The 14,619-nt window shown below is 36.8% G+C and overlaps 1 protein-coding gene across 1 annotated transcript; it reads right to left on the bottom strand.

Annotated features, from left to right (window-relative positions):
• LOC107641467 (pentatricopeptide repeat-containing protein At2g40240, mitochondrial) lies at positions 12,545 to 13,573 on the bottom strand. The gene has a single exon (XM_016344957.1). It carries the CDS (start codon positions 13,571 to 13,573, stop codon positions 12,545 to 12,547), a length of 1,029 nt encoding a protein of 342 aa, XP_016200443.1.

Genomic DNA, 14,619 nt, shown 5'->3' with positions numbered 1-14,619 from the left:
ATTTATTCACAAAGTCACTCCCAAAATCCTCCTTTGAAAGATTGGTACATGAGATTGGGATGCGCCGATTTCGAGACATTAAGTGATGTCGGCAAGAGGGGGAGACTGTACTCTTTTTTCCTTGGTCAGGTTACATTACAACATATAATATTATTATATATATATAAATTATTATTGGGCTAATTATTTTAATACTAGAGTCTTCTATTTGTACATCTCTATTATATATATCTTTTATTTCACAACAATAAAAAGTTATTTTTCGGTGTTCCATTATTTTTTTTAGACAGACAGTGTTCCTATTATTAACTACATGTACAAGTTTAAGCTTGTTCTTTTTAATTTTTTTTTTTTGGGTCAAGTGGATTGGACAACCTCCAATCTTAGGTATCACAACACACTCACCCACAAAACACTTAAGAGTTCATATTCAACACTTGATGCACTCACTAAGATTTAAATCCGAATGTACTACACACTCACCCACACAACACTTAAAAATTCATATTCAACACTTGATACACTCACCAAGATTTAAACCCAAATGCAGCATATTAAAAGGCATATGGTTTAACCAGTTGAGCTAGACCTCAACTGCGTTCTTTTTAATCTTTGAAAGTTATGTTGGCCCTATTCATTTAAGGCTAGTGTGAAGGCCCATAAAATGCGTCCGGGTAAAACCTTAATCCCATCTCCTGTTAACTCCATCACAGAACTAAGGCTCACTCCAACACAAAGCCGATGAGCCAAGCTACAGGATACATCATCATGCTTGCAACTTATGAAATACGGATATTTTGTTGAGCTATTGTGTTCGCATATTAAATATATTTCAAACACAATATTCATCGACACTCGTTCGACATGTATGTTTACTGTGTCTAATCTTGTCTTGATAAAAAAATTCGGACATACTTGGACACACTTAAGTACCATTACGTATTAGCGTGTCCAATCTTATTCTTAATATATATTTTTGAAATGAATTTAGATATAGTATATATTATTATTTATTAAAACAAAAAATATTTTAAATATTTGATATAATTAATAGGAGTGTGCATGGGTCGGTGAAATCGGGTTTGATGTGACCCATACCCGGCCCGAAATATATATCGGGCCTATTTATTAGACCCGAACCCGACTCTAGACCCGATGAAACCTATACACTTTCGGGCCACGATTATACCGGGTAAAAATCGGGTGAAAACCGAGCCGTTAACATTACATTACCTTGATACCTTCTTATAAGTTAGCATGTGAAAATATCCAAATTTTCAAGACTCCAACCATTATTTGACATGGTAAAATTCACTTAGAAAATATAACAAGAACCAACTCTTCTCTAAAATTAAAGCATAACCATAATCAATACTAATATTGTCTAATAACACCAAATATTTAAATCAATACAAATAACACAATATTATGCATTAGTCTAAAATCTTATGCATTTTAAATATAAAACATTAACTTATAGTCTTATAATAACTAATAATACAAAATATTAAGGTTTACAATACTTAAATTCCACATAAAAATAACCATCATCCATCACTAATAACACAAAATATTAATTGTGTATAATGACCGGGCCGAGTTCGGGTGACCCGAGCCATGGCCCGGACCCGACCCGAAATAATGATTGGGTCTATTTTTTGAGACCCTTACCCGACCCTAAACTCGATGAAATCATACCAAAATAGCCCCTAAAATGTTCGGGATCGGGCTGGGTCTTCGGGCCAGGCTGGGCTATGCACACCCCTAATAATTAAAATAAGACATTAAAAATAATTTAAAAAATTAATTTATATTTTAATATCAATAAAAAATCAAAATTTGATTACGATTTATCCAAAAAATACTTTATATTTTATATGTATACGTGTCCCTGTGTCTTATAAGATTTTAAAATTCGAATGTTGGCATATCCCGTGTCATGTCGTACCCTGTGTCCGTGTCAGTGTTCGTGCATCATAACTTGCAACGCTACACCCCTAATGGGTAGGGCTGGACATGGGCCAAATAAAATTGGGTTTGTCCTAATATATATCCGAATCTAAATATATATTGGGTTTATTCTTTAGATTCTAACTCGATCTTAGACTTGATGAAACTTAAATATTCTTGGTCCACAATTATATCGAGTCTAAATCAGGTGAAAGCTAGGCCATTAAAGAAGAAATTTGTTATTGAGAAGTTGATATCTATATTTGAACTTAAATTTGTCTATAAATTCTAATTTGATGCTTCTTTTATCTATTTTTTAATTCAATAAATATGACTAAAAATAAAATAATAAGCTTATAATTAATATAACATAATATTGGAATTAATTTAAAACATATATATTTTTTTAGTTTCTTTAAGGTGCACATAGGTCGGATAAAATCGGAATCATCTTGACTCGGACACAATTTAAAATAATAACCGGGTCTATTTTTTAAATTTTTACTCGATTATAAACTCAATAAAATCACACTAAATTAACACCTAAAATATTCAGGTCCAAGACGGATATTCGAGTTTTTTTTTTCAGACACAATTTAAAATAATAACCGGGTCTATTTTTTAAATTTTTACTCGATTATAAACTTAGTAAAATCACACTAAATTAACACCTAAAATATTCAAGTCCAAGACGGATATTCGAGTTTTTTTTTGGGTGATCTAAGGGGGGTTCAAACACCCCAGCAAAGGGAAAGGAAAACAAACAGAGAAGAAAAGGAATTAAGTTCCCCTAAGTCTAAGGGTCCCTATACAGTCACATCGCAAGGCATAGTTGATATCTGGAGGGGTGCTATCAAAAATGTGCAGTCCAAGGGGGAGTTCTTGTCCCTTCTTGGCTTTTGATCAGCCACCATATTTGCTTCACGCAAGACATGCATCCACGAGACTTGTTGAAGGCGTGCAGCTAGAATTCGGATGTCCTGAATCAGCAGGGCACAGTAATGGCCTGGGGAACTTCCATCCTTGATGAAATTAATAGCAGCCGCTGAGTCAGACTCAACCACCAGATTTTGGTAACCATTTGTGGTAGCAATAGTCAGCCCATGAATGATCGCCCATAGCTCCGCGTGCATAATCGAGCAATTGCCTAGATTTCCCGAGAAGCCTTTTAGGTATCTCTCAGCAGAGTCTCTGAATACTCCCCCACAAGCAGCGTTACTTCTATGAGCATACCAGGACCCGTCAACATTTAACTTGATACAATCTCCATTCGGTCTCGACCAGCTAACAAGACACCCGCTAGTAGCTTGATTGTTTTTCGGACTCAGGTTGCTATTCACCACCTTTAAGAATTCCTTGGCTCGTGCTCGGATTTGGTAGCTAACACTAGCAGCATTGACAATCTCTCCATTGAATACAAGTTTGTTCCTAAAAAACCATAATGACGAGATTGCAACTCCAAAGAGGCAAGACCAATAGTTATTCGTGGTAAGGTTTAGAGCTAGCCAATCATGGAGGCTAGTGTTAAAGAAAGAATTGATGCCATTAGATGGGATAAACCTTCGCCACACGCTTCTAGCATAGAAACAGTCCCTAAGAAAATGGAGGATTGATTCTTCATTTTGTCTGCATTGGGGACAAGCATCGTCCGTGGTTAAGTGTCTGCAACTTTTTTCCACATTAGTGAGGATTGCATTGTGTGTCACCGGCCAGAGAAAAGTTCTCACACGCTTAGGGCCCTGCCACATCCAAACTAACTGAAAGTTCTTGTTGGGAGTGACTTGGGTGTCCCTGTGGTTTTGATACGCTATTTTAATGCTGAATTGACCATCTGAGGAGGGTCCCCAGGCTATGTAATCAGCTTCCTTCCATGGAGACGGCGAGGAGATGGTTACTATCCTCTTGACAATATCCTCCGGCAAAATCTCTTGGACCTTCCTAACATCCCACTGCCCTGAAACATCAAGGAAGTCTATTAGCATATCTGAGGAGTTGGCATTGTTACTAACCTGGTTTGTAGTCGCACTTAAGCTGCCTACACCCGGGATCCAGTAGTGTTCCCAGAAACGAATTAGGGAACCGTCCCCAACTCTCCAGATGCAGTTTGACATTCTCCCAGGAGGAGAAGATGCCCTTCCAAAGATTTGAACTGTTCTGCCTCCTTTCCACTTTGGGTATGATATCCATGCCGCTGTCATACTTTGATCTGAGTACTCTAGCCCAAAGAGCCTCCTTTTTTTTCAATCAGTCCCCATCCCGCCTTCATCATGAAGGCCTGATTCATTTGGCTTGCATGTCTAATACCCAGGCCCCCACAACTTTTAGGTTCACAGACTCTCTTCCAACTAAGAAGATGGATTTTCTTTACTTGTTCTGTATTCCCCCAGAGGAAGTTCCTGCAGATATGGTCAATAGTATTACAAGTAGCAGAAGGTAAAACAGCATATTGCATATTATATAAAGGCATAGATGAGAGGACAGATTTCACCAAGGTCACTCTTCCCGCAAGGGACAGAGAAGAAGCTTTCCAAGTATTGAGCCTGGCATGAAGCTTGTTGATGATGCCCTCAAATGTATGTTTGGAGACTTTTGAATGCAGAATAGGAATGCCTATGTATTTGCCCAAATCATCCATTCTGGCAAACTGCAAAGCATTACTCAACTCTGCTCGCACTGTGTGGCCCACATTTTTAGAGAAGAAGACCCTAGTTTTCTCTCTACTGATTCTTTGACCCGAGCTACTACAAAAGGCCTCGAGACACTTATTGATGACATTCGCTTGATCCATATTAGCCTCTGCAAACAAAATAATATCGTCTGCGAAGCACAGGTGCGAAATTGTGGGACCGTCCTTCTTGAGTCGAATTGGTTTCCAAAAATCATAATCCACTGCAACACTAATGAGTTACGAGAGCCGCTCAATACAAAGCACAAAGATGTATGGGGAGATGGGGTCCCCCTGTCTAATACCTTTGGAAGGTGTAAATTCTTCCAGTTCCTCCCCATTCCACAGGACCCTCATCCTGGGAGTCGAGATACAGGAGAGAATAAGGTTCACAAGATTTTGGGGAAGCCCAATATCTGCAAGGGTCTCCTTGATAAAGCACCACTTTAATCTGTCATACGCTTTTTCCAATCAATCTTGATAGCCATCCATCCTTTCTTTCCTTTCTTCTGCCTCATAGAGTGGATGACCTCTTAGGTGATGATGATGTTATATGAGCTTTGCCTACCGGGGACAAAACTACACTGATTAGGCATAACTAATTTGTCCATCACTTTTCTTAACCTGTTTGCGAGAATTTTAGTAACCACCTTGTAGGAAACACTACAGAGGCTTATGGGCCTCAGCTGTTTTAAGTGCGAGACAGGTTCCACTTTCGGGATGAGAGTGATTAGTGTCTCATTAATCTCTTTGATCTTGCTCGGGTCTTCGAAAAAATTCTTGGTCAGATCACAAACATCAGTGCCGACTTTGTTCCACTGACTCTGGTAGAAGATAGCTTGAAGCCCATCTCTGCCAGGAGCCTTCCAACTGCCCATACCAAAAATAGCATCTCTTACTTCCTCATTTGTCACATTTTGGGCTAGGGTATTGTAGTCGGAGCTACTCAGAGCTGGGAAGTTATTTTTTAGAATGAAAGGGGTATAAGCAGGGCTGTCAGAGTAGAGATTCCGAAAGAAGGTGGTAGCCATATCCTCCAGAGCAGTCTTATCTGTTATCCAGTCCCCGTTGTCATTTTGCATTGAGGTAATCTTGTTTCTCCGTCTTCTAATCATAGTAGAGCCATGGAAGAATTTGGTAGTACGGTCCCCAAACTCGATCCATTTGGTTCTAGCTTTTTGGAACCATAAGATCTCCTCCTGAATAAGAATGTTTTCATATTCTAACCACAGCTCTTTTTGCAATTTTTCCAAGTAGTAGTTATGAAAGTATCCCAACCTATTTGTAATACCTTAGAGCCTTCGAAGGATTCTGTTTTTCCGTTTAAAGATATTACCAAAGACTGAGCTATTCCACTCCTTGATTTTGTTTTTGAAGTCTACGATTCCCTTGTCCTAAGAGTTCTTGACATTCCATGCGGCATCACCGAAATTTCCAAAGTCCGGATGGGTAATCCAGGCTGCAAGAAAGCGAAAAGGCCTTCTCCTTCTGTTCTGTGTGACAGCATTAGAAAGTTGCAAACAGATAGGCGAATGATCTGAGTTGAACATAGAAAGGTGTTTTACATATGCCTCAGGGAAGGCAATTTGCCACTCCAGGTTGCTTAGCCCCCTGTCCAATCTCTCCGCAAGGTTCCCTCTCTTCCAAGTGAAAGGCCAACCTGAGTAACCCAAATCAACCAGGCCGCGAGTCGAAACACATTCTTGAAACTCCCTACAGGCACTTTGGTTATTGTTGGTTGACCCACTACGCTTTTCATTGTTATGCAGCATAGCATTAAAATCCCCAACCAGGCACCAGGGAAGATTAACGTTTCTGGCATACGTTTCAATAGAATTCCACATGGCTCTTCTGGTCAACTTTTGGGGGCTACCATAAACAGCAGTGAGGAGCCAGGGGATTGAGTTCTTACCAGAAACTTTAAGGTGGATGTATTGCCTATCCTGTTCCACCACATCAATGCTCCAAACAGAGGAGTCCCAGAGACACCATATACCTCCAGAGTGACCTATAGCATCCACAACACAAGATTTATCAAACCCCATCTTGTCTCGAATCTGTTTGCCTCGAGTTCCACTAACATGAGTTTCTAACAGAATGAAGAAATTAGCCTTATACTCCTGTCGCAGGTCCCGAATAATTGACGGGAAGGCTTTACTGGCAGCACCCTTACAATTCCAACTGATGATATTCATTATTAGAGATGTAAAGGAATAGGAGCCATCAACGGCCAGGATTACTTGCGGGCAGAAGCCCCTTGTTCCGGACCTATACGGCCCTTGGAGGACGCTTCCTCCTTACTGTCCCTGCTACCAGCCTCTATCGTAAACACATCTGATTTCTTCACTTGGTTGCTTCGGGGATCACCAATCCCTGAACGATCACCGGTTGAATAGTGATTTGTCTCAAAATTGAACAGCATATTTTCTCGGACGACGTGGTGATCCAAACTCATACGGGCATTCTTTGAAGAATTGAAGGCTTCCCATTTCTCTCGCTCCATCCTCTTCATATAATCCCTGACCACAAGTTCCATGCTTTCGAGTTCAGGATCAGTATCTTTCCCTTCGATAGCTTTCAGTTATGTTTCCAGCCCTTTAAGGTTAGGCCTTTTTTGGACCGGGGTCTTGTCCATTCTATTTTGGGCTTGGGTTTGTTGCAGCACGTCAACTTCTATTTCCTTTTGGACATTCTCGCCACGTTCCAAGCTTCCCTGGGCGTCCTCCGAATTTTCCTCATGCAAGACCGTGAATCGAAATCCATCAGAATCTTTCCTTCTTGGAGACTCGTCCTTTTCATCGTTATTTTTAGTAATCTGCCTTTGATTGCCATGGGATTCTTTCTGTCCTATTTGGATCTTCTTTTTATTAGAGTATCTTTTGACCATCATCCAAGGCCCAAAGTCAGGGTTATTTTGACCGTTGCCATGAATTTCGTTATTGTGCTGATTTCGTGGATCCCCAAACTTTCTATTTTGGTCATCACCATGTTCAGCCGTACTGTCCACCGGGGGATTGCTTCCGGCGCCGACACCGTCCATAGGATTTCCATTAGTTGAAAGGTTTTCCGAGCACTGCTCTGATCTATGTCCATATCTGCCACAGGAAAAGTAAATTTGATACAGACCTTCATATTCAAGATGTAGCTCACATCCAAACACCGAGATACGTGGGACAAGTTGTTTTGCCAGGTCGATCTCCACGCATATACGGGCAAATTTTCCCCTCGAGTGGATAGACGTGGTTCGATCGATTTTGAGCATATGACCAATGGTCGAGCCTACCTTCCAAAGAAATCGGTGATTATAAAGTTCAATAGGAAAATTCGGGATGCGAATCCAGGCAGCGATTTTCCTAGCTTCTGTAGGTCCTGACAAGAAAAACGGTCTCTATTTCTGAACAATAAGATAGTGCCCAACAACCATCCAGGGCCCTTCCATAAGCGCATGAGTGTAGTCCTCCTCATCTGAAAAATGAACCAAAAAATAGTCACGATTCATATCAATGACATGAATCTTACCTTTACCTTCCCAGTCTCTTTGAAGGTGCTGCTCCATAAAAACAAAAGTCACACGCTTCCCCAAGACTTTGACCATAAGAACATTTTTTTATAGTTTGCACCACTCTTCAAATTTCTCTTTTGACACTGGAATCGTAGGACATGGGTTAAATGGTTTTCCACCATTCACCCCATTCTCATCATCTTTATACCACTTGTCCTCCGAATTGGGTTTATCATCGTCCATAATGGACGAGAACTCATGGTTGCCTTCCAATCCAGAACCGGTCAGCAGAAATTCCTTATATAAACATTTTTGGATTGGTGTGTTCCTCTCCTCAACTGGTACAATTTCCTTGCAATCAGGTGGGTGATTAAGATTCACTTTTCCTTGCGTTTTAACTTTCTTAGTACTTCTCTATACTAGATCGTCTTCTTGAGTGAAAACCTGACAGAACGTTGATCAGACATATGAATGTGTATATTTTCAGTACCGCAATAACATTTTTACGGATATTCGAGTTACATCGGGCCATGTATATCCTTACACCTACTAATGGGAGACAAAAGAATCCACGTGTAAGATTCTGTGCAGAAGAGTGTGCTGGAGACACGTGTCTCTGGTTTTTCAGAATTTTGAGTTGCGTGTCGGCTAATGGTCTTGAGCCAGCTTGTAAAAGTAATGGTGTGAATAAGGTATTTGAGTTGTAGAGGATTGGGCTGTCAAGGATGGGCCGGATAAGGGGAATAGTTTGGTTGAGGGTGGCCTATTTTGTTATTAGCATACTTGTTATCATCCAATAAATATGTATTGTTTGGGCCATGATCGCTAAACCAACTCAATGGACCAGAGGGGTCGATTTCGGAAAAAGCCGAAAAATGACCAAAATCCCAAGTATATGATGATGCTTATGTTTTATCTTTTATGTGTTTGTCATTGTTCTTTATTGAGATTTGAGTATATTAAGTTCTTTATTATGCTTGCATTGATAATTTTAGGAAACAAAATTTGAAATAATTATATCTCCTTCGTTGTAATAAAACAAAATCAAACAACAAGATAAATTATCCATTTATAATTCTTTTATAATTGATTATTAATGACAAATAGTGCTTTGAAAAATGATAATAAGAGATATTATCAAACAAAAAAAAAAACTCTTAAACCGATAGAAAAGAATAAAGTATAAAATAGAAAAAAACTTTTTCTTATATTTAAATTTTTTATTCATCTAAATGCAAAATAAAAAATATACTACAAAATTACTCATATCCCACAAGTATAAACATTTTCAAACGAAAACTATCTAATGTTATAGATCTTAAAGAATTAAAGCATTATATAAAGTAAAAATTTAATTTATAGGCAATTTATGATCATTTTAAAATATTCTAATATTTTGAATAAAGTAAACCTCCAGAAAGCACCATAAATAAACTTAAGTATTGACAAAAATATTATTAAAAGATTAAAATAGTGAAGACACATCTAAAACATTTAAAAACATGAAACAATGTTTGTAATGGTTTTTTAATAAGTAAATAAAAACATAGGAACCTTTTTTCATCCTTTATTGTTTGATATATTCATGTATTAATGATTTCGTAATCAGTTGAATTAATTCTTTTTTTGATGTTATAAAATAAAACTTAGACATAGATTACTAATTTTTCCTATGTATTTTTTTATTTGGATAAATATTTTTAAACAACAAATCAAATTATATCATATGTATTTCGTATTTCTTTTTTATTAGTTATTTTAAATTTTTTTTTCATTATACCATTCACTCTTACTTTGGAATTAGACATAAAATACATGAAACTATTGAGTTTTTTTTTTTATGCTTTTTTGAACCAATAAATTTTTTATTTTTTGGTTTTGTATTCTTAAAAAGATAAAAATAGCAAATAAATAATATGATCTTTAATTTTTGAGAATATACGTAAAAATAAACTTTTAAAAAGGGTTGCTACCATATATATTAGTAGATATATTAACATATTCTTAAATTCTAAGCATATGTATACGAGTTAAACTCTAAAATGGTCATTGAAATTGGTATCGTATACTAAAATCGTCCCTAAAATTCTAATTGCACCAAATTACGTTATTGAGATTGACAAAAATGCACTCATTAGTCCCTAAACCATTTTTCATTAACAACATAATGACGTGAGTTGTTAGTGATACGTGTCACTCCATGATTTAGCCACGTGTAATGGTATGATGATGTGTTGACCAATGACATGTGGTATGCTGATGTGGATGATTATGCCACATGTCACAGTGCTATTTGGCCACGTGTCTATTTGTGCCAAATGTCACAACAGTATTCGTGTACGTGTCATCCATTATGTCATCATTGTAAATGCACCAAATTAGTTTCTCAATTTGCGTTAAGTGACTCATTTTAGTTCCTGAAATTGAATTTCGTGCACAAAACTAATCCCTTCACTAGTTTTTTCTCTTTTTTTTTTCTATAAATTCAAAATTCTCAATATCTTTGAATCCATTAATTTCAATTCTATTTTTTTACATGTTATTTAAATACAAGTGTTTTTATAAAATATTTTTTTCTCTTGCGGGTACTCCTAACTACTATTTTGGAGTTGATGTGAAGATATTTCAAGCACTCCCACTACTAGCTCCGACCTCGGAGCTCTTTCGTCTAGATTGAAGAAGTCGGAGATGGTAGTGAGGGTGCTTGAAGTGCCTTCAATCTAGCCCATTTACACACAACAAAAACGTGCATTTCATAAGAACAGAAAAAAATGTGTATTTTAATTATTGATTTCTTGTTAAATTATAATAAAAAAATTATATAATTAAAACTAAAATCTTAAAAATTTTTATAAAATCACTTATATTTAAACCATATGTAAAAAAATAGAATTGAAATTAGTACATCCAAGATATTGAAAATTTTAAATTTTTAAAAAAATGAGAAAAAAACTAGTGAAGGGACTAGTTTGTTACACGACGTTCAATTTTAAGGACTAAAATGAGTCACTTAATACAAAGTGAGTGACTAATTTGGTGCACTTACAGTGAGGACATAATGGATGACACGTGAACGAATACTGTTACGATATGTGGCACAAACAGACACGTGGCCAAATAGCACTGTGACACGTGACACAACCATCCACATCAGCATGCCACGTGTCACAGGTATCATCATACCATTACACGTGGCCAAATCATGGAGTGACACGTGTCACTAACAGCCCACGTCATCAAGCTATGTCATCACGTCGTTAACGAAAAATGGGTCAGAGACTAACGTGGTACATTTTTGTCAATCTCAAGGATGTAATTGGTACAATTGAAATCTCAAGGACAATTTTAGTGCACGACACCAATTTCAAAAACCATTTTAGGGTTGAACTCTATATTTATAGCATGTGATTTCTATAACCATGGTAATAAAACCTAACAACTTATCTAATCCACACATAAAAGACTGAAAATCTATAGCAATTACCATAAAATAAGCAGAAAATTTTCTTGCAAATAATTCCTAGAATTATAGCTAAAACAGAAAACCTCATCAGCATTTCTAAACTTGATCCATGTTGCTAAGCACTTTGACATTCAAAGCTCATAATATGCAAATGCTATACTAAAGCATTGTCTAACCTGCTACAAGTTAAAGCAAAACAAGGAGCATAAAAATCAAAGACAGAACCAACAGAGAGTTACAAAGAGGAATTATCTTGTCATTCTTTTTCTTCTTTTGTTTTGGTTAATTCACATCATCTTTAAATCAGTAAATAGTAAGAACAATAGTTAATCCAAAATAAAACGAAACTCTTAATTTACACAATAAACTTCCTTAACCTGCCACATATCATCACAAACACTTACTTAAAACTAAGAAAATGGAGGAATTTTCACGACATACAAAAGTAGTTTGTAATTAGCGAGCTAATACTTTCAAGTTTCAATTTCAAGTCAAAAGCAGCATATTGGTAAAACTATAACGAACACAGCAAAATTTTCCTTATACCCATAATTCTACTCATGTTAACCCATTTCACCCTAGAAGTCTAGATTCAGTTATTCTATCTACTACTAACATGAATTGATATGCAATCCAAACTATTGCAGAGACAAAATTTTCAATTTTTTTTTTCTCTCAACTTTAACCATAACATCACTACATCAGTTTATATCCTATGATTTCTCCTACAACTACAAGTACTAAATACTAATACTAGCATGCAAGTATTTCCTAATAAATTGTTTGATTGTCATGTTTCAAAATTCCCTCCCCAATGTTGAACTCTCAAAAATATGAATTCTCACTAAAAAACAATCATTGCACATTTGCACTAAACAAACTATTAGCCCCTCATTTTCAAAATATAAAAAAAATTGTAGTAATTACCAACACGTTCACATTCACTCTGAAAATTTCAACCCCATCAACCACTCCTCTTCTTCTCCTTCTTCTTCTCCCCTTTATCTTCATTTCCAGCATTCTTCTCATAAAAGATTCTCAATTTGTGACCCATGGGCAAACCCCTTTGGTCCATTTCCTCCAAAACAATCACTGCCTCCTTAATCCTCTTCAACCCTACAAGCTGGCTAGCCAAATACCCAAAAAGTTCAGCATCCAAAGCTTGATCTTTTCCACCAAAACCCTTCACATACCTCAAAGCTTGTTCATAGCATTTCATCTGCAACAAACCCCTAATCACAAACATGTGTGTTGAATACAAAATAGGAACTCCATCATCCACCATCCTTCTCACTAGCATCATAGCACCATCCACCTTCTTAACCTTACACGCGCCCAACACAAGCGCGTCGAACGTACGCGCATCCGCACCAATCCCATCTTCCTCCATCTTCTTCAAAACTCCGGCGGCGGCAGCCACGTCTCCAGCGTAGCAGTGTGCAACGAGGAAGTAGTTGTGTCCCGTCAGATCCAGATTCACGCCAAGCGTGGACATGAAATCCACCACGAGCCGCGCGTGGTCTATGGCTTTCTGGCGCGTTAGGATGTTCAGGACGGGGTAGAAGGTGGTCGCACTGGGGCGGCAGCCCCCGGCGTCGGTACGTGCCATATATTTGATGACGTGGAGCGCGTCATCGACGCGCTGGAGCTTGCAGAGGCGCGTGATGAGGGAATCGAACGCGTTCTTGCGCGTGACGCCGCGGTTGAGGGTGGATAGGGTTTGAAGGAGGTGGTTGATGAGGGAAGAGGAGAAGGTTTTGTCGGTGACGAAGTCGAAGGTGGACTTTGTGTTGAAGCAGTTGTCTTGGATGCGCTTGTTGAGGGCGTCGCGGAGAGCATGGAAGTCGCCGGAGCTTCCAGCAGCATTGGTGAGTTCGTCGTAAGAGGTGGAGGTTGGGTCAGCGGGAAATTGCTTGGCGGTGGCGGTGAATCGACGGAGGGTAAAGAGGGAATAAAAGAGGGTTTTGTTGAGTGGTTTTGAGTGAAACGACATCGTATTGAATGGACTGCGTTACAGTTCAAACTTAAAGAGAAACTCGCTTGCTGTGTGTTGAGCACACACCATGCAAATGCAGTTCAACTTCAAGATATGCAGGTGAAAATGTAAAATGAAGTGTGAGTTTAATTTTGAGACAATACTGTAAAAAAGTGTTAAGAAGTCGTTTTTTCAGAATTATGTAATCTGAACTTTTTAAATAACATCTTAAAAAATTAGTTAATCTGATAATATATGATTAAATATTTATCAAATATTGTTTTGCCTCCTAATTTTTTTAATATGAAATTAATGATACATATTTTGTTAGCATTATTTTTTTAAGAAAGAAATCAAAATTATTATATTTTACAAAATAAAATAGTGTAGAATTTTATTTTTCTATAAAGTTTATGAAGGTATTTTCTAGTAAAAATTTATAGGTTTATCCTTATTAAAAATAATTTGTTCAACTTGAAAGCATTTTTATGTTAAAAATATGACCTTACATAAGTAGTACTATTCTTCGTGCTGAAAATTGAACTAACAAAATGGTTTATAAATTAATTAAATCAACCATGTTTATTTGTTTTAAAATGTTAAATAAATTTTCATGGCTTTCAAAACATGATAAAATGGTTTCTTTTTAGGGATTTTTTATTTAAATTTTAAATAATTATATAATTTATCGATATACATAAATTATAGAATACTTATCTAAGTAAATAACATACTACATCTTGGATATTATGAGTCCAATAATACTAAGATTTCAAGCTATAATACGGGAAGAATCTGACGTATTCTGGACATATCTGGTATATGTTGTAAGTCGAAAAACAAATACTAAACACTCGAAATGTGTATAAAATATGATTTAACTTAAGTCTTAGTATCCGACATATAATCAAAATAGAAATTAAGTCACAACACTCAAAATGTAGTATATTACTTATTTAAATAATTATTTTACAATTTATATATATCGATAAATTATATAATTATTTAATTTAAATAAAAAATTTGTTCTTTTTAATTTCAATTAAACAAATTTAATAAACCTT

The sequence above is a fragment of the Arachis ipaensis genome, chromosome B05 (assembly GCF_000816755.2).
Source record: "Arachis ipaensis cultivar K30076 chromosome B05, Araip1.1, whole genome shotgun sequence".
In the NCBI taxonomy this organism is placed as follows: domain Eukaryota; kingdom Viridiplantae; phylum Streptophyta; class Magnoliopsida; order Fabales; family Fabaceae; genus Arachis; species Arachis ipaensis.
This window is presented reverse-complemented; position numbering and strand designations above follow the sequence as displayed.

What these genes read in the sequence shown, in the direction of transcription:
- LOC107641467 (XM_016344957.1), bottom strand. Translation starts at nt 13,573, where the DNA reads ATGTCGTTTCACTCAAAACCACTCAACAAAACCCTCTTTTATTCCCTC.